Source organism: Acinonyx jubatus, chromosome A2 (assembly GCF_027475565.1).
Source record: "Acinonyx jubatus isolate Ajub_Pintada_27869175 chromosome A2, VMU_Ajub_asm_v1.0, whole genome shotgun sequence".
Lineage (NCBI taxonomy): Eukaryota > Metazoa > Chordata > Mammalia > Carnivora > Felidae > Acinonyx > Acinonyx jubatus.
The window spans coordinates 116,604,567-116,630,568 of NC_069383.1; the positions used below are offsets into that span (position 1 = coordinate 116,604,567).

Consider the following 26,002-nt stretch of genomic DNA (forward strand, 5'->3'; position numbering starts at 1 on the left):
AATTATCATACTCGTTGTACTGTTGCACTGTAGACATGACTGGGGTTGGTTGTGGCTCAAATATGCAGTGCTGGGAAATATGAGGGTGGGTAGCAAAGGAGAAGAGGTAGGTGTGTGTGTATACACCTGAGCGCTACAGATGGTCATGGAACACACAGAATCCTAGGACACTGACATTATTTGGCCTTTATCCTACTTATGAGAAATGCATTTGAGCAGACTCAAGTTTATGTGGCAGGGACCAAAACTTGTTTTATTCATTGTCTTTTATTCAGCGCTCAGCACGGTGCTTGGCACATGACAGAAGCTAAATAAATATTTGCTAAATGAAGAAATGACTGACCATTACCCTGATTTATAAGCAAGACATCCGAGGCTTGGTGAGAGGAAGTCCCTGTGTAAGATCACATGGCTGGTGCCAATGAATGGTCTCAGGCAAGGGGAGGGCTCCTTTTTAGAAGTGGAGCAACAGATACCCAAAGCAAATTGTTGCCATTGTCACGATTTTGCATATGATGCTGCCTGAGTATATTTATGGCTAAGTCTAAGTTTAGCTACAAAGAGAAGGTCCTGCAATCTGATATCTTGGAAGCCACATGTGACATGACGTAGGTAAGCTGAACTTGGTTTAACTACCTATGGGATTTCTGTGCTGTACTGATGAGAGGGGATACCAGTAACGGCAAGAGGAAATATTTTTTGAGCACTTACTAGGCATCCAGGCACTTTTCGTGCTTTATCTCGTTAACTATTGTTTACATGTAGAACTAGTGTTAACTCGTTTTCTCAAATGGGGAACCAGAGGTCCAGAGAGGAAAAGCAACTTGGCAGAGATTACAGACCTAGCAAATGGCAGAACCATGAGTCACATCTCGATCTCCATACTTGCAAAGGCTGTGTGTTTAACCGCTTCTCAGTTGGCCTCTAAATCATGTGGCTAAAGCTAAATTCATAGCCAAAACGTTCACCTGACCTGAAGTTTGAGGATATGAAGTTGACGTGAAATTAGAGTCCTCTGGGCATGGAAGTGACAGAATAGAGAAGATCCCCTTTTCTCCTGCATTCATAAAAGATGCTGTGAATCAGTGCATCTTTTGGTTATGTCTCAGGTAAATCTTGGACATGTTATTTCTCCCCTGTGTCCCAACTGCCACACAAAGGATCCCTAGATTCTGCTCAGTTCTTTTAAATGATTCATTTGCATTTTCCTCCAAAGATTAATTTGATAAAGAACCTAATGTTTTAAAACACAAGGAGAAAAAAAATCCATAAACATATCATGTGGATTTGAAACAGCCGCCATGGGCTGGACCCCAGTACTCTTTTGTTCTTCCAGAGAGTGATGTGCCAAATGGAGCCTTTGCTTTTCGCCCCCCTCAGCAATCTTATTTCCTTTTAAAGCATGTCCTGGTGGGGGCTTGGCTGTGTTTTGCTTGGTCCTGATTCATGTGTTATTGGGTAGACCATGAGTCAGGCTGACCAGGCATTTAGAGATACACATTCCAGAGGTCAAGCTTATCCCCAGGCTAGAATTTCCTGGAAGCTCTGGGACTGGGATCTCTAGGATTTATTTTTATTTTTATTTTTTTGGCCAAGGGTCACTGCTTCTTCAGTAATTTCGGGATATTATTGTATGCTTCCTTAGATTGTCTCCCTACTAGCCCCCTCCCTTGAGAGTTATACCAGACTTCTAGAAAATCAGGAACCAGGAGAAATCTAGAAAGCCCTTGTTCTATATCTGGAAATGGCTTTGACTTGATGTGGGTAACAGTATAGTGACCAAGAGATACCAGAGAGGTACAAATGCCTGGTAACATTTGGTAAATGCTGGGTAATTCCTGAATCAGACTAGTAAGGTGTAGAGGGACTTTGATCTCTGAGTGGAGCTCTCGCTGATAATCACAGCTCCCCTCCACCAGACTGCTACTTCTGAGGAAAGCCTTCTTATTTTTTTCTTAGAGTGGAAAGAGGTTAAGGTTTGGGACCAGAGAAGACTGGGTTTGAGTTTGTAACCTGCCATCATATAATCACTTAAACTTAATCTTAATTTACTCATGTGTAGAAAGGATATTCAAATTTTTGCATGGTAGTCTTTAAGGCTAAATGGGATGTGAGAAAATGTCAGGCACCCGCATGTACTCGAGATGTCTTTCCCTCCTCTCTTTTGTCTTTCCTCGAATTTGTCTTTGCTAGCAGAGAATGAAGGAGTCTTCCTGGAGAGTCCTTAGGGGACAGGAGTCCAAATAAATGATAAAAGATCAAACATGTCCCTTCTGAGAGAAAATGTAAAAGGGTTTGCTTCTCATATAAAACAGCAGACAATGAGCAAAGAGTTGATCTGGAAGTTTGACAAAGCCTTGTAATTGTATTACCGTTTCTGTTTTTGTGAAACCACCATCAAATTTCCACATCAGATATTTAGGCTTAGATACCAAGTATAAGTGCTGGCCACTAAAAGAATCTCAGTGCACATAATGAGACCCAACTTTTTGTTTAATGCTTTCTATAAAAGCTTTATAGAAAGCATTTCTAGAACTTCTGCAGATCCATGCCATTGATATGTATGAAGCTCCAAGAATAGGTTTAGGACACCCTAGACATTCCATGTGGAGTTAAAGAAATATCATCATCTTGAGCGACTCCTATAGAAGTGGTTGGTGGCCCTGCACCTGGCAAGATCATGGCAGCTGCCAGCCAAATCCTCTTCCCAACAGCAAATGAAAAGGAGGGGGGTGGTACTTCCAAAGGAAGGCACTTAAAGGACAACAGCTGTCTCTTCCTTCTGGATGTCCTGAAGAGCTGTTCCACAATTCTACTTTCAGTGGGACAAGGTTTTAGGCCTGTTTTCCATAATCATTTGCTATTTGGGAGACCATCTGGTGTACTGCAAAGGTCAGTGGACTGGAGGGAAAAAGAAGACTGGTTCTCCTTCAAGGTCCGCTACTTCCTAGGAAAGGTGACCTGTCCAAAGTCACCTGGTAAAGAAATGCCTGCAGTTATTATCATGACTCAACCCCTGCCAGAAAACTTCTCATAATAAATATTTCAATGGTGTTGGATGAACCCTGGGGAGATAAGAACTCCCAAGGTCTATGCTCATCATGACAGATTTCCACTTTATTAATCACATGCTATTTTGAATGTGTAAGTTGGAAAGCAAAAATGAATCTCCTTTCCAAAATCAAATTGAATACCTCTTCAGGAGATCTGCTGACTCCAGCAGGCTGTAGGAGGAATTATTCCCTCACCTTTCTGTCCTTACCTTATTCTCACCAGAAGTGGCAGGCATGGGGGTGGGAAAGAAAGAGGCACACGTGAGCCTGTGTCACTGTCCCTCCTTCCTGGTCCCCAGCTTTTGCTGGACTCAGCCTATTCTTTTTCTTCCTGTCACCTTTGGCTAGTTAATGTGGAGAGAGGATCAAACCATCGGAACTTCAGAGGGAAATACCGAAGTCCTTTCCCCCATGTCCTGCTTATAGAATGGTGGATAAGCCCTGGCTGAGAGGAGGTCTTGGAGCCTAGATGGCTGAGTGTAAAGCCTGGAGATGGTCTGTGATTAAGCCTTTCCTTGCCCCCCACCACCCCAGGTGGTGGTTGCAATGGTGAAAGTCCATCAGCAGCCGCCAACCCCACATATTCACACAGGTCTGCACAAGATGACAAGTATCTGCAATTTACCAAGTAATGGCTTCAGCATCTGTTTTCAGAGATCCTTTAAGAAGGACTTGGATAATTTCTGTCTTTCTTTTTTAAAAAGGCTCTCTTTGGGGCCAAGTTCCTTATACACCTATGGGCATGTCTCCACTGCCTTGGCTATGAAGATCTTTAAGTGACAGCCTAGTATATTTTTAAGATTGAAGGAGCCAACGACAGTTCTTGAGGAGCTGTGTTTACATTGGATCGGCTCGCTCAGGCAACATGCCAGCAGTTTTGCACACTGCAGGAACTGGAGGTGAAAGCAGGAAGCGCTGAGGGCAGAGGAGAGGATGAAGCCGGGGGACAGGAAAGCCAGGAGGGAGGGGATGCAGACGAGGATGTGGGGAGACGCCCAGCTGAACCTGGCAATGCACTTAGAACCATCATGTAATCCTCTTCTGACATTGTGTTGAGGGGTGAAAACAGAAAAAACTGGTCCCTTTGGAGCCAATCCACTGGCACATGTACAGTCAACAGTGAACATGCTCTTAGATCTCTTTGTTCTAGTCCTTTCTAAATTCCTGCAAGTGGCTCCTTGGCAGCCAATAGGCCCGTATTCTTGCAAAGCCTAATGGGTTTCGGCACATTTTCTCAGCAATCTCACGTAAGGAGCTGGACCCCTCTGGGGCTAAGTTTCCTTGTCTAAAAAGTGAAAAGAGCTCCATGTCCCTTTTCAGGCCTAAAATTCTATGACTCCAGAGGGAGATGACTGGTGATCTCTGTTCCCTGTAAGCAGATTTTGTATCTGTTGGGGGGAGAATGAAGACAAGATCAATGTTCAACTTATCAAGACTGAGCAACTGGCTTTGGTTCAGCTGAATAAAAATTAGTTGCTCTTGAGATGAGATAGTCATAAAGAAAAGCATGTCCTTTATCCACCAAAAGACTCCTTTCAGCATTCACACACCCATCGAAATCTACCACTGCCAACCAATACTACTCCTACCACTATGCCTACTACTACTAGCTAACTCTGAAAGCTGCCGTGCTGAGCCTGTCATATACATTATCTCATTTAATGACCACGGATACTTTGGGAGGTAGGTGCTGCGACCATCTCTCCAATTTTCAGATAAGGACACAGCCTCAGAAGTTAATTCACTTGCCCAAGAGCACATAGCTAGTAAGTGGTAGAGTTGGGGTAGGAACCTGGATCTGGTTACAAGAACAGCAGTACCAGTATTCTTAAATTTGCTTAATCAACAACAGAATAAATCCGCAGTAGTGGTTGATTCCACTAAAAGAAATGGCATTTGGCCTTCAAGGCCCTTTATTACCAAGGAATGTTGACTATGCTCAGGGAACTTTCTGTGCTAGGACACCTTCTCTTTCCCAGTAGAAAAAAAAAACACATGATGGCTCAAGAGTAGCCATTGGGAGCATTGAACTTGGCACAGATGAGAGGAGGCAGGTAACTGTTTCTAAGGTCTGCCACTAACTAGGTATGTGATCCTCAGGAGCCACTCTGTTAGATTGGTTAGACAGTCTCTAAGGGTACTCCGGGTTCTGGATTTTATGTTCTCCTGAAGACCTTTTTATGACTTTCCAGCTGCTAAGGATTCCTCGTATCCTTCTTCCCTTTGGGGGTAGGGCAGCAGAGACAGTTTGTATGCCATTTTAAACCATTTTTCATTTTGTAAATGCGTCTCTTGCAGCTCCAAGAGTCTAATGAAATGGTTTCAAAATGCCTACGTGTGATTAGGCATCCTGAAGCCAAATGTTATACCCCCCGCCCCGCTGCTGCAGATTTAAAGAGTAAATATGCAATAAAAGCTTTTCAGCATGCTGTTGGTATGACAGTGTTTAATCACTATTATAAAGTTCAGCAAAGAGAAGTTCTCTCCCACTCCCTTCTTTTCCCTTGACTTTTTGAGTTGAAGACTTTGGTTAATCTACATAGTGGTGACCGTCCTCATTGCCACAGTCCCAAGAGGTTAAAAAAAAAAAAAGTCCACTCTTTCATCTCTACCCACCACATTCCTTCTCTAAGCCTGTAATTGGATCTAAATGGAAAATAAACCCTTTGCAGGCCAAGGAAGTTGGCACTAGAGGGTGACAAGAAGGAGAACATGTTCCACCTCTAATCCGGATAATCACACTCTCCGATGCAAAGGAAAATAAAAACAAGGCTTCCTCCAAGCTGTGGCTTTGGCTTTCAGTAAGGAGGAGGGTTTCCATGTACTCTGCCTTACTTCAGACATGATCTATCAGTCAACATGTAGTAAAACCATCCCCAAATCACCTGACTTTGTAGAGGACAGTGGGAGCTCTGCCCCTTTAGCCCTAAACTCTTTTACCTCAGCTGAATTTGGGGAGGCAGTTCAGGCACACAAATGTCCGGCTGCTACATACAAGTTAAAAAACATTCATGTACAAAATGTACTGTCCGTGAACACTATGGTCTTAGCTGGACGGATATTCAGTGGTTCCCCGGTAGTTTATTGAGTCCTGCTGTGTATGGTATGCTGTGCTGGAACAGAGATGAACCAGAAAGGTTTGCCTTCAAGGAGTGTAGAAAGATGTGTAAAGAATTAAGAGCAGTCTGTGCAGGACTCACTACTAGGTAGAAATTAGCAGGTACCTTACCAAGATCTAAAGTGTTCTGAGAATTCCATAGAAGGAGAGACGACCTGATTCTCCAAATAGTCTGGCAAATGTGATGAGACACGGTACGTTCCAGAGATGCCCTGATTAAGTCTGACTTGGTGAACACATTCAGAAAGGTTTGCAGGACTCTGTGTGGGAGTCTGGGGCAGGACAGCTATGTAATGGTGCAGCAATAAATCAGATGCACGAACTCTGTGGCTCTAAGTATCTGGCTTGCATTTTTATTTTGAGTCGGACATGGGTTTGGGGTTTTTTGTTTGTTTGGTTTTGGTTTTTTTGCCTCTCATTCTACTCCACAGGTAATGGCAGATGTCTAAGGAGAACTCTGCCCGCAAGAGTTTAAAAATGACTGCTTTGGGAGATTAACCCATAGTGTATCATTACTGATACAACTGCTGGGAGGGAGGCGAGGTCTATTATCCCCCAAACTGGAGACAAGGAAAATGAGGCACAGAAAAGTGACTTGGTCAAAACAGTATAGCTAAAAAGGGGCAGGGCCAGGGTTTCAGAGCCTAAGGCTTTCCTTACCCTGTGTTGCCTGCTGGAACCAATGCTCTATAACCCTGGGCTTCTGTTTCTCCACTGGCTTAGGCTGTCTCTCTGTTCCTTTCCAGCTCACTTGCCCTCTAAGTCTCTGACCTGTGCCCTCTCCCAATTGCATCCAGGTAAGTAGCTGGTGGGTGTTGAAGCTACAGGCACAGCTGAGGGCCTCTCCTGCAGTAATTCACCCGTGACCTTCTGGGCTCTGGGCCAGCCCTTCCTGAAAGGGAAACGTGCAGACCCTGGGGACAGAAATTAGTTCCCCTGTGCTGGCACTGCTGCCATTGCCAACATCACCAACTAAAGAAACGTGTGTGTGTGTGTGTGTGTGTGTGTGTGTGAAAAACACAAAATACTAGGAGGACAGACAGCCAAAGGGGAGATTCCTTGTGAGTAAATGTTACTCTCCCCCAAGCCTTCACCTCAATTCCAGGAGGTGGAAGATGGGGTGGGAGGAGGTAGGGTTTTTTTTCCCCCTCGTTTCAGACAATAGAATTACTCTTAAAAAGGAAAAAAAAAGTTTTATTTAAATTTTAATTAGCATCACCGAAGAACTAAGATTCTTTGCAAATACTTTACACAATGGCTTTTAAGAGTAAGTTTTAGGGTGTGTGCCTGTTGGCTCAAATATGTATTCCCAACTTGTTTTCTGGGAAGTCTTGGAATTTAATGAATTTCCTTCTACTTACGTCTGGGGAAGTCTCCGCGAAACCTGGGAGAGGGGCACAAGGAAAAGGTAGAATGTGGGTTAAGTACAGACAGATAGCAACTCACCTTCTGAACTCCTGGGTTGAGGTCCTTAGCCACCTTTGCCATCTTCTGTGGTGCAGGAACAGCGCCTGGCTTCTCGGCAGAGGCGCTAGGGCGCGCAGCGGGGACAGCGCTGGCTGAATGGCCAGGTTCGCGGGCCAAGGGGGAGCTCTGCGCTCAGCCCGGCGCCGCGAGGTCCTTTAATTGGAGAGCGGGACTCCCTCTAAAACCGCGCCAGCCAATCCTCGCGAGCGCTCGCGCTCGGCCAGCCAATCGCAGCGCGCGGCTCAACCCCCTCCCTCTGGGCGGCCAGGGCCGCGCTGGGCGGCTGCTGCGGCGCGAGCGCTGCCCTGACGTCAGTGTGGCCGCGGCCCCTGCCCGTCCGGGCGGCTCTCATCAGTCCCTCGAGTGAGCTGCAGGAATCCGTCCCCACGCCCTTCTCCTTTAAAGGACAACGGGCAGAGGGTGGGGCGGGCTGCTGGGCCCCGCGATCCATTCAGGTCAGAGGGGAGAGTGATCAAACTGGTAGGCCGAGGTATTTTTAGTGAGCTGGGTCCAAAAATAAATGCTGAGCGTGTTCCCCTTCCCACCCTTTCTGCCTTGTTCTGGAGGGCGGGCGTGGGGGGGGGAGTGTTGCGGGGCGAGGCGGGGGAGGCAGGTGGTATTCAGCCTCACCGACTGGGCCTGCTAACTTTCCCCAACCCGGGCAAGTCCTCCCTCCAGTGAGCAGACAAGAGGTGAGAGTCCAGCGGAGTTAAGTGTTGTTTTTTTTTTTGTTTTTTGTTTTTTTTGTTTTTAAATGCAGGTTTCTAAATTTTATGAATCTGCCTTCCATAAGTTGTGTTAGAGTACACCCTCCCAATTCAGCGAGGAGGAGAATACAATTCTGATTTTAAATAAGCGCTGAGATGCACATTTTCTTTCTAGTTTCGTGAGTACTTAAGGTGTTCTTGTTGCCGTGATGATAATGACGGTGATTTTCACTCGCATTTGGTACATGAGGACACAGGATCAGAGAGGATAACTGGTCCAAAGTTGAACTCTTCAGCAAGGCTTTAAAATCTGAGTTAGTGAGAGTGAGCGCTTACCTGGGAAGAAGGGGCATGGGATTATAGCAAGCCATAAACCAGGAAATTCTAGTTAAACTCAGAAAATTGGCTTATGGAGATCTGGACCAGCAAGCTTCCCTCTGTGGATTTCTCACATTCGTGGGGGAAAGTGTCTGGCCATGTCTAGCATAACAGGTCCTGTGAGACATTATCAGCCAGGTCTTCCCTCGCAGTGCCGTGCTGTGTGCCTATAACTCCACATCTTTATTAAGCGGGTTCTACAAACCTGGGGTCCTGGGGCATTTTCCCTGCCCGGAAAGAGGACTAAACCCCAACCCCTTTTTACCCTGGGGAGAATACTGCTGTTTCATGAGGTTTTCGGTCCTGTAACTCACTGCCAGAAATGAGTACCCTCTTCTACCAGGACTCAGGTGGGCTAACATAAACCAGGTTGCAGGGAGACTGAAAGGGTGAGGGGGAGTGGTCTTAAAGTACTTTATGTGACTTATTTGGGAGGATGGGGGAGCTGCAGGTCACATTCTAGGGCTTCCTCTCTTATTGGAGATACTTTCCTTCTTAAAACCTCCTCCAGTTTGGTTGTTAACATATCATCATCATCCCCAGCAATCCCAAATCTTAACCAATGATCCCAAATTATGATTCCTTTTTTACATTCCTGGAAAAGGTGGCTTTCTGTTCGTGATTCCCCATTTTCCTCCTTCGTGGATCTGCTGGAATTGATGTTTGTCTTGCTTGCTCCCAGCTGTAGTCCCAACACCTAGCATGTGACAGACACTTGGAACACATGTGTTGCGTGAATGCAGGTTGGGTTCTGTCTTTTAATCAGCTTTGAGCAGGCAGGCAGGGCTAGGAAGAAACGGTGCAGTGCTACACCTGGTTTAGTTTGTCCAAACTTCCAAGGTGGGCTGCACAGTAAACCCCTGTATAAATAAACGGTGGCCAACAGAAGACTGGCCTGAAAGAGTTTCCATGTGAATAGCCCATTCAGTAGCAAATCCTAGGAACAAAAGTGCTGAACTGGGATGTCATGCCAGAAGCCTTTGTATTTCAGAGTTACAGGAACAGAAGCCAGGAGAATAGCAAAGACAGGCTTTATCCCTCGCAAACTGGGCAGAAGCCTTCTCAGTGAAGTCATTTCTCACTCCTTTCCCAGCCACCCTTTTGCCCCATCTTGAGAAATTATTGTTTCGTGGAATAATTCTAATTGTATTAACTTTAACACTGTATAGCTCCAAACACATGACCCTCTTCCTCTCCATATATTTACCCTTGGCCCCAGTGTCATTTAAGGAGGCAGATATTGTGGCTCTTGTGAGAATCCGGAGCTACTGCTTAGGGTGGCTCAGTCTCTTTTTTTCTGGAAAATAACCTGTTGTGGGCAGAAAGGCACCCCCCCCCCCAGTCCCTGCTTAGTACTTATTCTGTCCCCAGCTAAAGATGCTGACTTTGACTCTTCAAACCCTTCTCTTGAGCCAAATGTTCCAGGGGACCTATAGTTCAGAGTCCTGGCTGGATAGCTGGACAGACTATTATATTTTTGGACTGTTCTGGAAAAAGGAGGAAATGTGACCATTACACCTCAGCTTCACTCTAGCTCTGAGATCCTTTTGCTTCTGTTTGGAAGAAAGTGGACTGTCATTTCTAGGTAGGAACAGTGAGAGATCTGATTTTCCCAATGTTCATTGCTTTGTGGTGCTAGGGCTTATCAGAAGCTTCATTCATCCTTCAAGCAATTTGGGGGCACCTGCCTTAGCCAAGCCCTGTGCTGGGTACTGGGGACACCCCAGGTACATAAACTAATCCTTCCCTTTCAAGAATGTTTTGGTGTCATAAACATTATTGGAGCTCTCCAGCTGACAAAGTTCTTCTCTTACTTGAACTTCAAGACAATCACAGAATACTTCTAATTATTCCATAATAATTCTAATTATTTTTCTGGGAGAAAAATGGAGATACTGGACAGTCAAGCTCTATCCAGGGTCACATAGCTAGTAAGTGGCAGAGCTAAAATTTGAACTCAGGATTTCTAACTCCAAACTGTGTCCTTTCAACTGTACTGCTTTACCTCTCAAATGAATCTTAAGGATTGATTATGGGGAAAAAGTTAAGCACTTGAAAATGGTGTTGTTGTTATTGTCATTACCAATGGGTTTGTCCTAACTGGGATTTTTCACTCTGTCTCCTGCCCTTTTCATTGTTCACTCATTCATTCATTCAACAAACATTGAACTGAGAACTACAATGGGTTAGGAGGCCCTGAGCTGAGATATGGCACACCATGAATAAGACAGAAAAGGTTCCTGCCCTCACACAGGTTCTATTCTAGTGGAGGGAGACAGGCATTAATCAGGTGAACAGATAATTAGATAAGGTAATTGAGGATGGCAGTGATTGCTTTGGAGGAAGTACATGGAAAAGACATTCACTGGATATGTGGTCCTTTCACGTCAGATGGTCCAGGAAGGCCTGACTGAAGGGATCATGTGAGCTAAGACCTGAAGAAGGAGAATGAGTCAGCTGTGAGTAGAGTCTCCATGGAAAGAACATTTCAGAAGGATGGAGTCATAAGTGAAAAGACTCTAAGGGGGGTACAGGTTTTCTGTGTCTGAGAGATCATAAGGTTGCTGTGGTTGGAGGGCAGTGAGGGACAGGGAGAATACATCAGGGGACCTGAGAGGTATTTGGTAACTGGATCACATTGGACCTTGCTATGGAGGCTAAATTCTTTTCTGGGAAGAGAGGGAAATTATAGGTCAGTGCTTTCCATGTGAGACATAATGTGTGTCAACTAAGTCATTTAAACATTTCTAGTAGCCACATGAAAAAAAGGTAAAAGGAAATGGGTGAACTATTTATAACATGTTTTAGTTAACCCAGTATATCCAGAAGGTTGTCATTTCTACCTGTGATTGATATACAGTATTACTGAGATATTTTACATTCTTTTTTTGGTACTGTGTCTTTGAAATCTGGTGTGTGTTTTATACTTGCAGTACACCTGTGTTGAGATTAACCACACTACAAATGCTTAGTAGTCACTTGTGGGCAGTGGCTACCATATTGAACAGAGCAGTTACAGAGTTTTAAGCAAGGGCAGGGAATGACAGTATCTGATTTACTATTTAATTCACAGCAAGGATGCCCAAAAGGTACTAACAGAGACCTAGCTTGTTATCAGGTGGAAAGACCAAGGGTCTGAAAACCAATAACTACATGTCTGGTCTACTCTGTTTCAACTCTACTCTACTTACACTGGGAAGGGCAAGTGATTTAGCCAAAGTCACAAAGGTAGAAAGAAGCCAAGCAAACCTTGAATCCAGATCTTTTGGCTTCATGCCAGACACTTTAGGAACTTGCCAATAATTAATGGCTCACAATGTTGATGTTTTTATTGTTACATTGTAGCAGGTGTGGCTTAGTTGTTTTAGTATGCAAACATGAGTGATGGCTTCTATTTGGTTATGAGTTTTTAGACCTATTGTGTTCATTAAAACACCCAGCACCCAAGAGTAGGTATATATAAATAATCCATGAGTCACCTGATATATTCTGATGTGCAATAATTGATTGATACAAATAATCCCTGAACCATATGATATATTTTAATATATTAATATTAATTGATACAAATATACCATGAACCACTTACATGTTTTAATTTGTATCAACTTGGACCATCATTTATACCAAGTATATATGACTTGTTCACAACTTAAATATTTTGGTTTATTTCCTGCCATTCTTACAGTGACTTTAATTTTAGAATAACTATCTAATTTTTTCCAGATTTTTGGATGGATTCCTAGATCAGGAAAGGCTTTGTCTATAAGGTCAAAACATCGGGATAAAAACAAAACATGGTTTTTGGACCCAAGCATTCTCCTGCTTTGTAGCCTAACTTTGACTGGGACTGTGAAGGACCCAAGGAGAATCTATCCATTGTGAAGGAGCACTGGATCAGGAGTCCAGAGCCCTACATTTTGATCCTAGCTCTCCTAAAATGATATGGCTGGCCATCATCTCTAAGGCCACTTGTGACTCAAATGTGTTATTTACTAGGAGGCAGCGATAAATTTGCTCTGAATATCAGATACATATCCCACTTGATGGTGCAATGGAGCCCTTCCCTTTATTTGCCAGGTCAGTGAGAGAGTGTGAAGAGCCAGGATTTAGACCCAGAAAATCTCTGCATGTGTTTTAGCTCTGTCACAGGGATGGGTGCAGGCATTCGGACAATGTATTTGCCTATTTGCTGGTAAGAGAATGGAGCCCCGCTGGGTTATTTAAGCTGCTTAAAGCCTCATAGCTAGTTAGGATCCAAACCCGACTGGGATCACTCACAAGATGTCTGGCTTTACAGTAAGGGCTTAGCTTGGACTAAGACGGGGAGAATGGGCTCCTCACCTTTCAGGATTGTAATGGGTATTTTTTGTGTTTTCTTCCATATCCACTCTTTGCTCTGTACCTGGAGACTCATATGGGTCTCCACTCTCGGGCCCCTTTGCTGTCTTCCTGGAAGCAGGAGACTGGTAGGAGATCAGGGGTGTGTGTATTTAATCTCCCCTCTTCCGCCTTGTTGGCCTGGATTTTAGAGATGGTCATGCTCTTCTACCAACAGCCACAGCTCCTGTCAGCCTGGGGACAGCTCTCTCCCGTGGCTGCTTCAGGCCTGGGCGTGGTCCCTGCTTCCTGCTGTCACTGGCCTCAGGGTGCTTCCTCTTCTCAAGTGAGTCCTTTGAACTTTGTTTTCTCCTTCACTGAGAGTGCCTTTATTAAATTTCCTTCAGTCACCCCTTCAAGTGTGTCTAGCCAGGGCCCTAACCTGTACTGAAACAGAGTGGATTTTAGAGATGATCTCATTGTAGCCTTTGCTGGGTTGTTGAGATACAGAACACCCTCTGGGTTTCTCATGTGGTCTTTTCTGCTCTTGGCATGTGAATTAGTTAAAATGATTTGGAGCTTTGCAAATGCTTAGAATAGGAAGACCAGTTGGAGGTGTTGGGAGAAACAAGACAAATTTGGGGGCCTTCCCCAGGGCAAGACTGCCACAGCTGCTCTAGGGTCATGAAGAGGAGGCTGCCCATGGCCATTGACAGTGGCTTTAGGTGCATAACTCCCTTGTGCCTTGGCCCTCTCCTGTGTCACAGTGGGGCTCATTGTGAGGAATGAATGTGGGTCATATGCAAAAGTTTGGTCTACGCCTGACGGCCCTTCCAAATGTTCTGTTCCCATGCCAGGGTTCCAGCTGACATAAAGCCAGTCTTGTGTCTTTGGGGACAAGGCTTGAATGTGAGACGCTGGGGGACTTGGAGCCCTTTACTGAGGTAGACCCTCTTGAATCGCTGTAATTTGCTGACCTGCATCAACTTTGCAGCCAAGATGCAGCAAAATGCTTCTCTTGCTGCTGGGTTTGGCAGAAAACTGTTGAGAAAAGAGTGAGGGTTTGGAACCTTAACTTACCTATCTGTAAAATGGAAACAGTGATACCAATATCCTGAGTTTGAGCCCTGATTATACTACTTACTAGCTATGTGGCTGTGGGCAAATTAACTGTTCTCTTAGACTGCTTTAGCTGTAAGACGGAAGTGATCAGCCCTACTTCCAGAGGGTAGCACCCTGCTTTATGAGGGGGCATGTGCAAAGCACCCAACCCATTGTTTGATACAAAGTAATTAATACCCATGGTTTCCTTCCTTTCCCAAATTTTCTGTCCCTTGGAATGTCTTCAAATCCACAAATAGATTCAGAGTAACAGTTCCCTGCTGTTCCTTTCTTTAGCCTCAGAGATGAAACTTGCATTAGACTGTTTCTGCATTGTTTTACTTGCACATGGTGATCAGGTGCAGGCAAGGGTAAACTTGTCAGCTGATGAGTGGGCATCTACCCCCCAAAAAAACAAGAGGGCCAGAACCTCCAAGTTCCCATCCCCACCCATGCGGCACCTACCCTCTGCTTGGATGCTTTCCATGTCCGAGAACACATGCTCTTACTGGGCCAATCTGGCAGTTTGGGACATCTCTCATTGTTAGAAGGTTCTGTGTTACCTTGGCTGACATCTGCCTTCCTAGAGCTGTTACCTACGTGTTTTTTCTAGCCTTTGCAATGTCTTTGAAGGGCTCTCTCTTTCTTGAATAGTGACAGTTGATCTGTTAGAAAACTGTTGTCATGTGTTCATAGGTCTTCTCTCCCCCAGACTTTAGGGACTATTTTATCTGGCCTCAGTTACATTCCACCATTCCATTCCACTTTGTCAATAGCCATCCTTTCCCCTATCTTGGTAACTGTGTTGCAACCTGTGGAGGGGTAAGAGCATCAGCTTTGAAGTCAGGGGCATTTGGTTCAAATCCCTGCATGGACACCCACTGGGAACCTCAATTTACCTATCTATAAATGGAAACAGTGATACCAATATCCTAGGACTCCTAGGCAGATTAAATGTGCTAATGTATGTACCAAGTATTCAATCTCTTGCCCAGCATGGAAAAGGTGTGGTAACTGTATAATTACTTTTTAACTAATTTCTAGGCAAGTGGTTACCATGCTTGGTTCTCTTAGAAAATATTCCTAGTGACCTTTAACATTGTCATCAGCCTGGATTTGGGAGTTTTCCCGCCCCCCACTCCCTTACACCAGGAAAAGGGCATTGAATGAGTGTTCCATGTATTTTGTTACAATCACAGATTCTTAGGAGGATGATAGGACTGTCAAAATACTGTTCAATGGTCATTTTAGTATGTTCATGGGAGGCAGGTTTTAATTTAAAAACAGCTTGGATCCTCTGTGGCTAAACATGTACATTCTAAGAGGTCCTTTGGGATTGCAGTGGAGTGTTCAGACATCCATGGGCAGAATTCCAGAACTCTTGAAAGATGAGTGTGTCCTGTGGCTGATGAACAAGGTATGAAGACACCAAATCCCCCTGACGAAGTCCAGCAATGCCTTGCCACTTGATCAGCCTTTCTGGAAAGACTAGATGAGCTCACTGAGAAGAAAACGGTGGATGGGAGATTTCAGGAAAGATTCTTAGTTATCAGAAATTAGGCATTGGAAGATCTGGGGCTTCCTGTTGATTTCCCAAGTTGTTCTCACAGCCGAAGACACATGGTTTGGCCATGATGTCATGTGACACAGATAGACACGCTGAGACCAAAAACTGTCAAACAGATTCTGGATTATGATGGAGGGTGGGAAAGATGTACAATTTAAGGGCCGTGTGAGTGTGGAATGAGTAATGTTTTTCAGTAGGGTATTATCACCCATCCTATCTTTGGTGGGGGTGGGTGAATTGAATTTTGAGATATTAAAAAACAGGTGTTCTGTATCCCCCTAAAGACCTTACTTTTCCAAGTTTAAATTCTTTATTTAGTAGTCTCATCTTTTGTCACACTAGGAAAGTATTTTCTTTTTTTTTTTTTTTAATTTTTTAAGTTTATTTATTTGTTTTGAGAGAGACAGAGACAGTGTGAGCAGGGGATGGGCAGAGAGAGAGAAAGACACAGAATCCCAAGCAGGGTCTGTCATATGTTCACAGGTCTTCTCCCCTACAGACTGCCAGAGCAGAGCCTGATGCGAGGCTTGAACTCACGAAACCACGAGATCTTAAATTTATTTTTTTTAAGTTTATTTATTTATTTTGAGAGCGAGAGAGAAAGAGTGAGCAAGTAGGGGAGGAGCAGAGAGAGAGAGAGAGAGAGAGAGGGAGAAAGAATCCCAGGCAGCCTCCACGCTGTCAGCACAGAGCCGGATGTGGGGCTCGAACTCACAAACTGTGAGATCATGACCTGAGCCCAAACCAAGAGTCAGACACTTAACCGACTGAGCCACCCAGGTGCCCCAGGAAAGTATTTTCACATCCTGTTGAATTTACATGACCAATGTCAGTCATTCATTCATTAGTTCATTCATTTGTTCATTTGATCACTCAGTTGATCATTTAGTCATTTGGTCTGTGGTTCTATCAGTTACTCAGTCATTTCATTGGTTCATTGGTTGTTCAGTCTTTCATTCACTGAATGACTTTTGCACATCTCTTTCTGTACCAAGAGCTCTCCTGGGTGTCAGACATGCACAGTGAAAACAGAGTCACAGAATCAAGTCTCCTGGGAAAAAGAGATGCTAAACAAGCAATTGCAACAAAAGGTGATGAATGGGGAGCATTATGATAGGAAAAGCATCTGAGGCAAAAGAAGTTCAGTTTGGCTGGAGATTACAGTTTTCCATTACCTAAAACATCAGATCCCGGTGGCTTAACTTCCTGGGTGTCTAAATACATAACTCCAAACACTCTTCCATTAGAAAGAATAAGAGCTAGCTTTGTGGAACCCTTGCGATGTAGACAGCCACTGAGACAACACCTAATCTTTCCTGAGTTAGTGTCTCTACATATTCCCACTTCACAGATGAGGCAGTTGAGGCTCACAAGAGGATAAACAGCTTGTTTGTTGGTCACATAGAGTGAATTGGCAGAGCCAGGACTTGAACATCGTTCTGTCTGATTCTAGAGCTCATGGAAATAACCATGAATGTTTTCCCCCTTTGTGCCCAGGAAGTGGAAACTCTGTAACAAAAGGTGTTGAGAAGCCAGGGCAAAGAGAGCCTTTGGACCTTCCTACTCTACTCCCAAAGAACCAAGAGCTCTGCATTGAGCCTCACAGCCCATGGGAAAAAGAGCAAGAACTTGGGGTGATCAGGTCAGAGAGCATCTTGGGGTGAACTCTGTTCCTGCATCCCAGAAGGCATGAGAAAGCTTTGCGGGAAGTTATTTGTAACAGTAGAAAGACCTTAGGCAATCCAGCGCAGAAATGAATCAATCTTATGCTCGTATGTGCATTTTAAATGTAGCTAGAATAATATAAAACGGAATTAGAAAGCCTCATGTCCACAGGATGTCTTTATTTAGTGTAAAGCAATCCATTACACATGCTCTCTTTCCTTTTCAGTGATGAACAAATAATGTGAGTCAGTCATTTTTGCAAAAATAGTCCCCTATTTCAAAAGAAAATAGTTTTCTTAGAGAACATAGCCTTCTCTCTATTTTTTCTCTCTGCTTATGTCCCCTCCTCGAACACAAACTCAATAATAAATATCTCCCATCCAGATGTTAGATCATATTGGGATAATTTGGAAATCTTTGTGCTAAATTTAGAAATGATTCATCTGCACATTGAGTGGTACCTAAGTTTGGCCACGGATGGGGATAGTTGCTTGCCCTGGTGCTGATTCAGGCTTGCCAGTGAGTGATCTGTCTTCTATCACTTGAGATATTACTGAACTGCTGTGATGACTCAGCTTGAGTCTGTACAACTGTGAATACAACAGCGAGCTCCCTCAGCAACTTCTCTTGGTGTCCCCCACGTGGTCTGAGATGATTCCGGGCTCATTGACACTAAGTTTGTGCCATGTATTCTCAGTGAAGGTATGCGTGAGTCATGTTTCCTTGTGTCTCCCTGTCAGTCCTGTTTGGTATTCCGCAGTTGCCACAGGTGTAGTCCATACATCATCCCCTTATTCTTAAGTATCTTAATTATCTTTGAAGAATTTCCTTTCTAGACCCAAGAACCGTGAGCCTCAGAATCCATGTAATCTGCCTCTCTTCTGTATTACTACAGTAGTATTACTTCTTCTGGACACTAACTAGTAGTATTCTACCAGTGCAATCCAGCCTTTACCATCAGCAGCACCCCTACCATCATTTCTCCTAGTAAGCAATATTTTGGAATACGTAGAATGTTAGAGACAATGGTTGGGTTCCTAATACGCTTTATCTGAATTAATCCTCATACCAGTCGCATGTAATAGGTGCTATTGAGATCCTGATTTTGCTTAGGAGTTAAAAACAAGGTTCAAATATGCAAAGTAACTCACTTGCAGTCTCACCGTTATTAATTGGCAGAGGAATTATCTAAACCCAACTTATCTGACACTATGCTTTTAACTAAGACCTCCGTATTTTCTAACTTGGTGATCTTTTCCACCATCTCATATCATCATCCTATCACTTCTGTGCGGTTAATTTTGTAATACTGGCTGCCTGATACTTGCTATACTCACATGATCAAGACTGTAGGAACAGACAGGTAATTTTCAGCATGCACTGATATTTGGATCGGTCTGCATCATCTATTAAAGTAAATCCCGTGAAGGAAAACAGAAATCCTGCATTAGTTTGGACTCAGAAGGATGACATTCAAACTCCCAGTCTCCCCTCTTTGGCAGACACTTATCAATCTCCAGGCAAGAGAGCCATTTTTTTAAGTAGTTATTCCTCTTTGATACAGGACTTCTTTTCCCTACTGTCCTATAATTTTGTTTTCTCTAGTGATGACCTCAGTTCTTTCTAGGAACAGTCTCAGGGCATCTGTAACATTTTGCTCAAACTTTATTTCTCCTGGTTGAACAACTCTAACCTGTGCCCAGGAGGCCCTGGTGGTGTATATGGAAATTGGAAATTATCCCATCGTTTCTAATGTCAAGGGGACTCTAGTGAGTGATGACTGCCAGCAGGCAAGAGTGGCTCCTATCCTGAAACCCCATATGGTCCTGGTCCTCCCTTTCAGGTCCATTCCTTTCAGGCCAGGCTTAGGTTCCATGGACCCCAGAATTCTCTTCGTAAATGGCCCCAGTCTCATTTGTAGAACAGAGTGGGCCTCTGCCCTAGGGCCATTCTCCTCCAAGGATGAATCTTGTCACACTTTACCCCTAGGCCCAGGAGGAAACCAATACGTGGTTGCTTATGGGATGTGGGTGGAGTTTGAGTATTTTCACTTATTTAAGCAAGACCCCTTGGGGTGTGGGGCAGAGCTAGGAGCAGAAAGAGAAGGTGGTGACAGGCCAGAAACCAGAAGGAAGTCCAAGAGCTTGGAACTCAAACTCAGCCTTCTAGGTTGTTTTGAAGAATTGTCGGGTAGGAGGATAGAATATATTTTTATTTAGCAGTATGTTAGCTTGATTTATAACTTGTGTATATTTAGACATACACCCCATGGGCCTCTACTTATACCGTTTTTCCTTATGTCCCACAAGTGTTAGAGGTAGGTAGGCCTGTTAGCTACCACTAGGGCAATCAGTCGTCCCAGTGTATCTGAGACTAAGGGGTTTCCTGGGATTCAGGATTTAAAGTGCTAGTGGAGAAAGACCTGGGAAAACTGGAAGGAAATGAGTTGATCATGGGCACCTGGGTGGCTCAGTCGGTTGAGCGTACAACTTCGGTTCAGGTCATGATCTTGGAGTTTGTGAGTTCAAACCCCGCATCGGGCTCTGTGCTGACAGCTCAGAGCCTGGAGCCTGCTTTGGATTCCGTGTCTCCTCCTCTCTCTGCCCCTCCCATGCTCATGCTCTGTCTCTGTCTCTCAATAATAAATAAACGTTAAAAAAATTTTTTTAAAAAGAAAATGAGTTGGTCAATCTAGACTACCTACTACCTATAATGTAGTGACCACTATTGATTTATATAACTATATGGAACTCAGACTACTTCTTTCTGGGGCAGGAAGAACTTCTGTTTACATTTTCATCATAATAGCATGCAAGAAATTCCACTTAATGATAGACCTTCTCTCAGAATCAGGAGATAATTAAAGGTCATTTAACCACTGGCAGGCATGCTGTCTCCAGGGCAGGATGCAGCCATTAGCAGTGGCCTTTGTAAAATTGCCACTAAAATCAACAGTGAACATTCATTGACCACTAGAAGAAACATCATCGAAATTGTTGCTGGAAGTCAAAATAGCTTTGTGTACCCTGGACGGTCTTATTTCTTCAAGAATGAGGAGAGTGGGGATGGTTCCGTGTGATATTATTCCTATCGATGCCCAGTTCCACCTTGGCTACAACCATCTAAGGCACCTCCTTTCTAGGGAGCCTCCGGTGCCTAAGAGGTGTGGGTATTTTGAAGTGTTTGGCAACTGAAAAAAGAGTAGGTGAAGCATCTTTAGCCAAATAATTTCTAGGAAAAATTGAGAGGTAGATGAAGCTCATTTCTGCCCATGCTGCTGTTTCCACTTCCCCATCATCTTGTTACCTGAGTTTTTAGGAATAAGACATTCACTCATTGATTTATGCATTCATTCATCCAGCAAATGAGGCCCAGAGTGGTAACACTGCAGGCAAAAGAAACAGCAAGACCAAAGGCTCTGTGGCAGGGACGTACTTACTTTAAGATCTAAAAGCAGACCAGAGGAATCGGCTGGAAAATGAGGAAAGTGGAGCAGGAGAAGGTCTCAGAGTTGGATTGGGGCCAGGTCACATGAGACCTTAGGGGCCACAGTACAGACTTTGGATTTCATCAAGTGCAATGGAAAGACAGTGTGGTAGTCCGATTGATCCCCAGAGATAGGCACACCCTAGTCCTGGAACTGTCCCCATTATCTGATATGACAAAAACAGACTTTACAGATGTGGTTAAATTCAGGATCTTGAGATGGGGAGATTATCCTGGACTATCCACGTGGTCCTGGGTGCCATCATATGTACTTCTTTCTTTCTTTTTTTTTTTAATGTTTATTTATTTTTGACAGAGAGAGAGAGACAGAACATGAGCAGGGTAGGGGCAGAGAGAGAGGGGGAGACGCAGAATTCGAAGCAGGCTCCAGGCTCTGAGCTGTCAGCACAGAGCCCAACACGGGGCTTGAACTTACAGACAGGGAGATCATGACCTGAGCCAAAATTGGATGCTCAACTGACTGAGCCACCCAGGTGCCCCCATCACATGTATTTCTATAAAGATGAAGGCAGTGAGAAAGTGGACAGACAGAAGAGGACAATGCATTTTGACCATGGAGGCAGAGATTGGAGTGATGTGGCCACAAGCCAAGGAAGGCAGATAGCCTCCACAAGCTGCCAGAGGCAAAGAACAGATTGTCCTCTAGAGTCTCCAGGGCATGGCCCTGCCAACATGCTGATTTCAACCCAGTGATACAGATTTTGGACTTCTGGTCTCCAGAACTGTGAGATAATAAATTTTATTGTTTTAAGCCACCATGTTTGTGGTAATTTGTTACAGAAGCTGAAGGAAACTGATACAGGCAGGTTTTGGCTTTAGGCTGGGATGTGACATGATGTGATTTCCCTCCTTCAGTGACTGCCTTGAGAGTTGTGTGGAACAGAGATCAGAGGGGACAGAAGCAGAAATAGACCATGTGGGAAGGTCTTGTCAGGTTTTGGCAGGTGAGACCCAGTGCCACTGTGGAGGTGGAGAGAAGTGGAACCCTAGAGATTTTCTTTGGAGGTAGAATGACAGAATTTGCTCACAGATTGCCATCAGGAAAGCAGGCTTGAAAAGTCATCAGCAATTTACTCTGAATGTAAAGATGCCTTTTCCTCCAAGGAAAACTTATAATTTTAAAAAGAAGCACAGGGATAAACCCAGCGGCAGGATTTTAGGCTCTGTCATACCGCATGTATGGTGTTTAGTGGGTTGTGGGCTGGTGGAGTTTCCCTGCAATCCAGTCTGTGATGCTGCTTCACTAACCATCTTCTCTGTTCACGAACTGTCATAAATCCTTTTTTACAAGTAGATGGACTGCAAATCAACTAATGATATTTTCCATGCTAGCTCAAAGGGAATTTTCTGGGTCAGGGAGGCATTTGAGAGATGAGGCTTCAATGCCTTATGACATTTCACAGGTTTCCTGTGTTGGTTCCCAAACTTCAGCCTGTATCTGATTCACCTGGGGAGCTTATATGTCAGGCAGATTTGAGAAATGTAGCTCCAGAGATTCTGATCCTAGGTCAGGGCATGTCTAGGACAGCACCTCTCGGACTTTAAAGATTCTGATTCAGCAGGCCTGGGTGGAGCCTGAGAATCTGCATCCCTGATGAGCTCCCGGGTATGCCCACACGGCTGGTCTCTGGACCACACTCGGGATAACGAGATTCACAGAGATCATTTTCAGAGCTCTACGCCCCCATGTACCATGGAGGAGCCTGACTCTGGTTCGGATGTGATACCACATGTGTTAGAAACAAAGGTAGCCCAGACGCACTGCCAAGCCTTTCTATGCGATGGCCCAGCTGTCATCTTGGTGCAGCAGATTCTTTTCCTCTCTAAACCAGTGACACTCCGCATTCTCTCCTGCTGAGCTCACAAACGCCTCCTTGCCAAACCCAACAGGGGCCGGCTTCCCAGACTGGGTTACGAGGCTGAGGTTTGCCAGGCTCGCCCCTTCCGGGAATGCCGTGGGCCAGACGGCTTCCTCAATGCAGCGGTGTCTGTCTTGCTCGGGGCCCATTGAGGGTTGGCACGCCACAATCAGCGTGTGTTTCCAACACACAGTCCTGGCCACGCTTTTCCTCCACATCAAATCCTGCCCTGGCCCTGGTCAAGCTCCCTGGCCTACCCACAAAGCTCCACTTCTATCTCTAGCTTTTGCAATCTACAACCCACCCATATAGAACCACCCTGCGTGCCCTGTTTCATAGGCTTGCTTTCTCTTCTCTCCAGGCTCTGAGTCACTGTTTAAGTCAAACCATCCTCATAGGTGGCGAAGGAAACACACGGTAAAGAGAAAGAGGAGCAGAATTGGGGCATAAAGAGAGACAGTGCAAGCCAGTGGTTAAGAGCACAGGCTTTCCTACAAATCCCAGCTTGGTCACACCTCTGCTGTGTGACCTTGAGCAAGTCTCTGGGCCTCAGTTTTCCCATCTATAATGGGATAAATAGAACCTTTCCCACAGGACTGTTGAAAGGGCTTAATGAGTTAATATATTTAAAAGGCTTAATTTTGTGACAGGCCCATAATCAGAGTGGAGATTAGCAGTTCAGATTAGCCACTGCTATTTGTCACTCTCTCATTTTTTAACCTTCTCTTCTTTCCCCCTTCTCTCCTTGCTCTTCCTCTCAGGGTCTTGAGGCCTTCACACAGGAATAGTTCTTGACCTTCTCTCTATGAAATTCCACAGGGGTGGGAAGTATCGATTGTATTTCAGAAACTGTTTTTGGTAAGTGACCAATAGGAATGGTTTAGGACTCTCCACTTAGCTACATTATCAGTGGTACTTTAAAAGGAAATGAATGGAAATGTTCATTATTCCGGCCATTAGTCCAAACTTGGAGCAAACAGGAATCTCTAGTTCCAAACATTTCCTCTGTAAAGCTTTGTTTACCTTAGAGACCAATATCAACACAGTTAGGTTTCAATATCAGCGACATGGGAAGGATTGAAGTCAGGGGCATCAGAAGCCTTTTATAAAGCTGGTGTCCAGCGCCACAGTTAACACCTTTCTTTCCAGGCTAGAAGTAGGGGGACATTTCAGGGTTTCTCCATCAGACTGAGTAATCAGGAGCTGACGTTAGATTCCAGATGAGATTATCACTAGAATCATGGGGGAGACTCTTTGAATCTGTGCAGGTAAGGTCCAAAGATGAGCATTTGCCGAGGCCCAGCCATCACCACTGCCAGCCAGATGAGAGACTGCATTTGTCCAGGGGTCACAAAGGAAAAGAAGTAGAGGCTTTGACTAGGGTTCGTTCATGCACATAAATCAACAGATGTTTCCCAAGTATGTGCCAACCACCGTTGTCGATGCTAGTGGTGCAGCACAGTAAAGGAAGCACACAGAAATCCTTGCCTTTATGGAGCCCCCATGCCACTTAGGGTACATCTTTAAGTCTCATGAAATATCTACATGCCTTACCCTGAATTCAGAGACCTAAAGGATCACAGATCCTGGGATTTGACAGAGTCAGAAACCTTGAAGATCACCTAGTCTGTTGGTTCATTATCTTTCTTAGGGTGACATGTTTCTTTGAGAATACTGTAGAAGCCGTGAACCCACCCTTGAGTTAGGCCAACTTCTGCCTTTAGTTTCAGAGGGTTTCTGTTGTATCCTTCCTATCTCCCCAGCCTCAAGCTTCCGATCTGGTTCTACTACCTTCAGAACATTCCTCAGCATCCTTGCTAAGAGAAGCTTACCACAAGGTGTGGGTTTGTTTCTTTTTCAAAGAGATGATGGACTTATTACCTCTCCAGGCAGCCAATTCCATCCAAGTAGTGGATAGAGGCAGCCCTACAGACGCTACCAATTTCCTTTTCCACCCTGTTCCCTGCCTCTAAGTCCCGAGTCTGGGATCTGGCACAAATATGTCTGGCACCCTATTCACTGGTGTTCTGGTTTTTTCTTGGAGGTGCAGAGAGAAGTGCCTACTTCTACCACCCTCCTAGGTTTGGGGGCTATTATGGGTTTAGCTACTATCCTTTTCCCTGAAAGGGAAAGACTCCAGTAACATTTCTTCTCGCAGTCTCTCTATAAAGATACTGGCCTAAGACAGGCCTTCTTAATCTCCTCCACCCTCTGTTTACCTTCTTATCTGAAAATATGACTGGATTTGCAGAATAGCCAAAGGAAACAGAGACATGTTTTTAAGACTGGCGACTTGCTTTTTGAGCCTGCCAGTATTTATAAGGCTTAAATGACTTCTCTGTTCCTTGTGTTGTGTGGGAGGAAAAAGAAAACTCTTACCTTCAGTGGGGTGAGAGAGCAATGTCAACAACATACCCCCACCCCCACCTCTGTTGAAAGCCAGTTTTTCTTTTAAAGCAAAGTCCTGGCCATGTGAAATCCTTCAAGAAGACAGAGCCAGGGACCGAACTATGAGAGGTCCTTCTGAAGGGAAGGTAATACAAGCCTGTCACACCACTCTAAAGAGGTTACTCTCCAGAGAACGTTGGCTGAAGCTTTTGAAAGTAACTGGGTCTTGTTATGACCCAGAGCTATGTGATCTTTAAAAGCAAGATGCCCAAGAGGATGGAGAGATTGCATTGATTCACAAAATCAGTGGAGCCATGAGGCAGAGGGAGCCGGAGTGAAATTTGGTTTTCTTTAGCTCACTTCAAGCTGTTCTCAAGCCACTTGTACACTCAACCACTACCACCAGCCAGGATCTGGATGTTCCGGTGCAGGTGCCCAGGCGCTGGGCCATACGTTCTAAATCCTCCCAGCAACCCTGCCAAGAAGGAATCCCTGTTGTCACCCTTGGTCCTCAGCTTCAAAGAACTAAATGGATAGTGACTCTGGGTTCATGACACACGCTCAGAATCCCATGTTTTAATAATGCCATGAAAACTCACGACCCTGGACTTAGAACTAAAGCTCAGGCATTGACATGGACTCATATCTACCCATAGGGCTCCCTCTCTCATCTCATCCCTGCCACCCCAACAGAGGCAATCTTTGTCCTGAATGCCATTTTCACTACACTCTGGCTTTCCTCTTTATAATTGTATTGCATCTATATGCATCCATAAAGATGTATGTGTATATTTCATTTTAGTTGTTTTTAACTTTATACAAAAGGCTGCCATACTTGACACAATTTCAGTGTAATAAATATCTTGCTGAGA

The 26,002-nt window shown here is 44.6% G+C and overlaps 1 protein-coding gene and 1 long non-coding RNA gene across 2 annotated transcripts in view; one reads left to right on the top strand and one right to left on the bottom strand.

The window, feature by feature from the left end:
• LMCD1 (LIM and cysteine rich domains 1) overlaps positions 1–7,778 on the bottom strand; it is a 57,953-nt gene extending 50,175 nt beyond the window's left edge. Inside the window, exon 1 of the mRNA XM_015069303.3 lies at positions 7,618–7,778. Coding sequence (XP_014924789.2) covers positions 7,618–7,659 — 42 coding nt within the window. The 5' untranslated portion in view covers positions 7,660–7,778. The remainder of the gene's footprint in view (positions 1–7,617) is intronic.
• Positions 7,779–7,928: 150 nt separating this feature from the next.
• LOC113594637 (uncharacterized) overlaps positions 7,929–26,002 on the top strand; it is a 337,503-nt gene continuing 319,429 nt past the window's right edge. The window contains exon 1 of the long non-coding RNA XR_008297018.1: positions 7,929–8,093. This is a non-coding gene — a long non-coding RNA (uncharacterized LOC113594637). The remainder of the gene's footprint in view (positions 8,094–26,002) is intronic.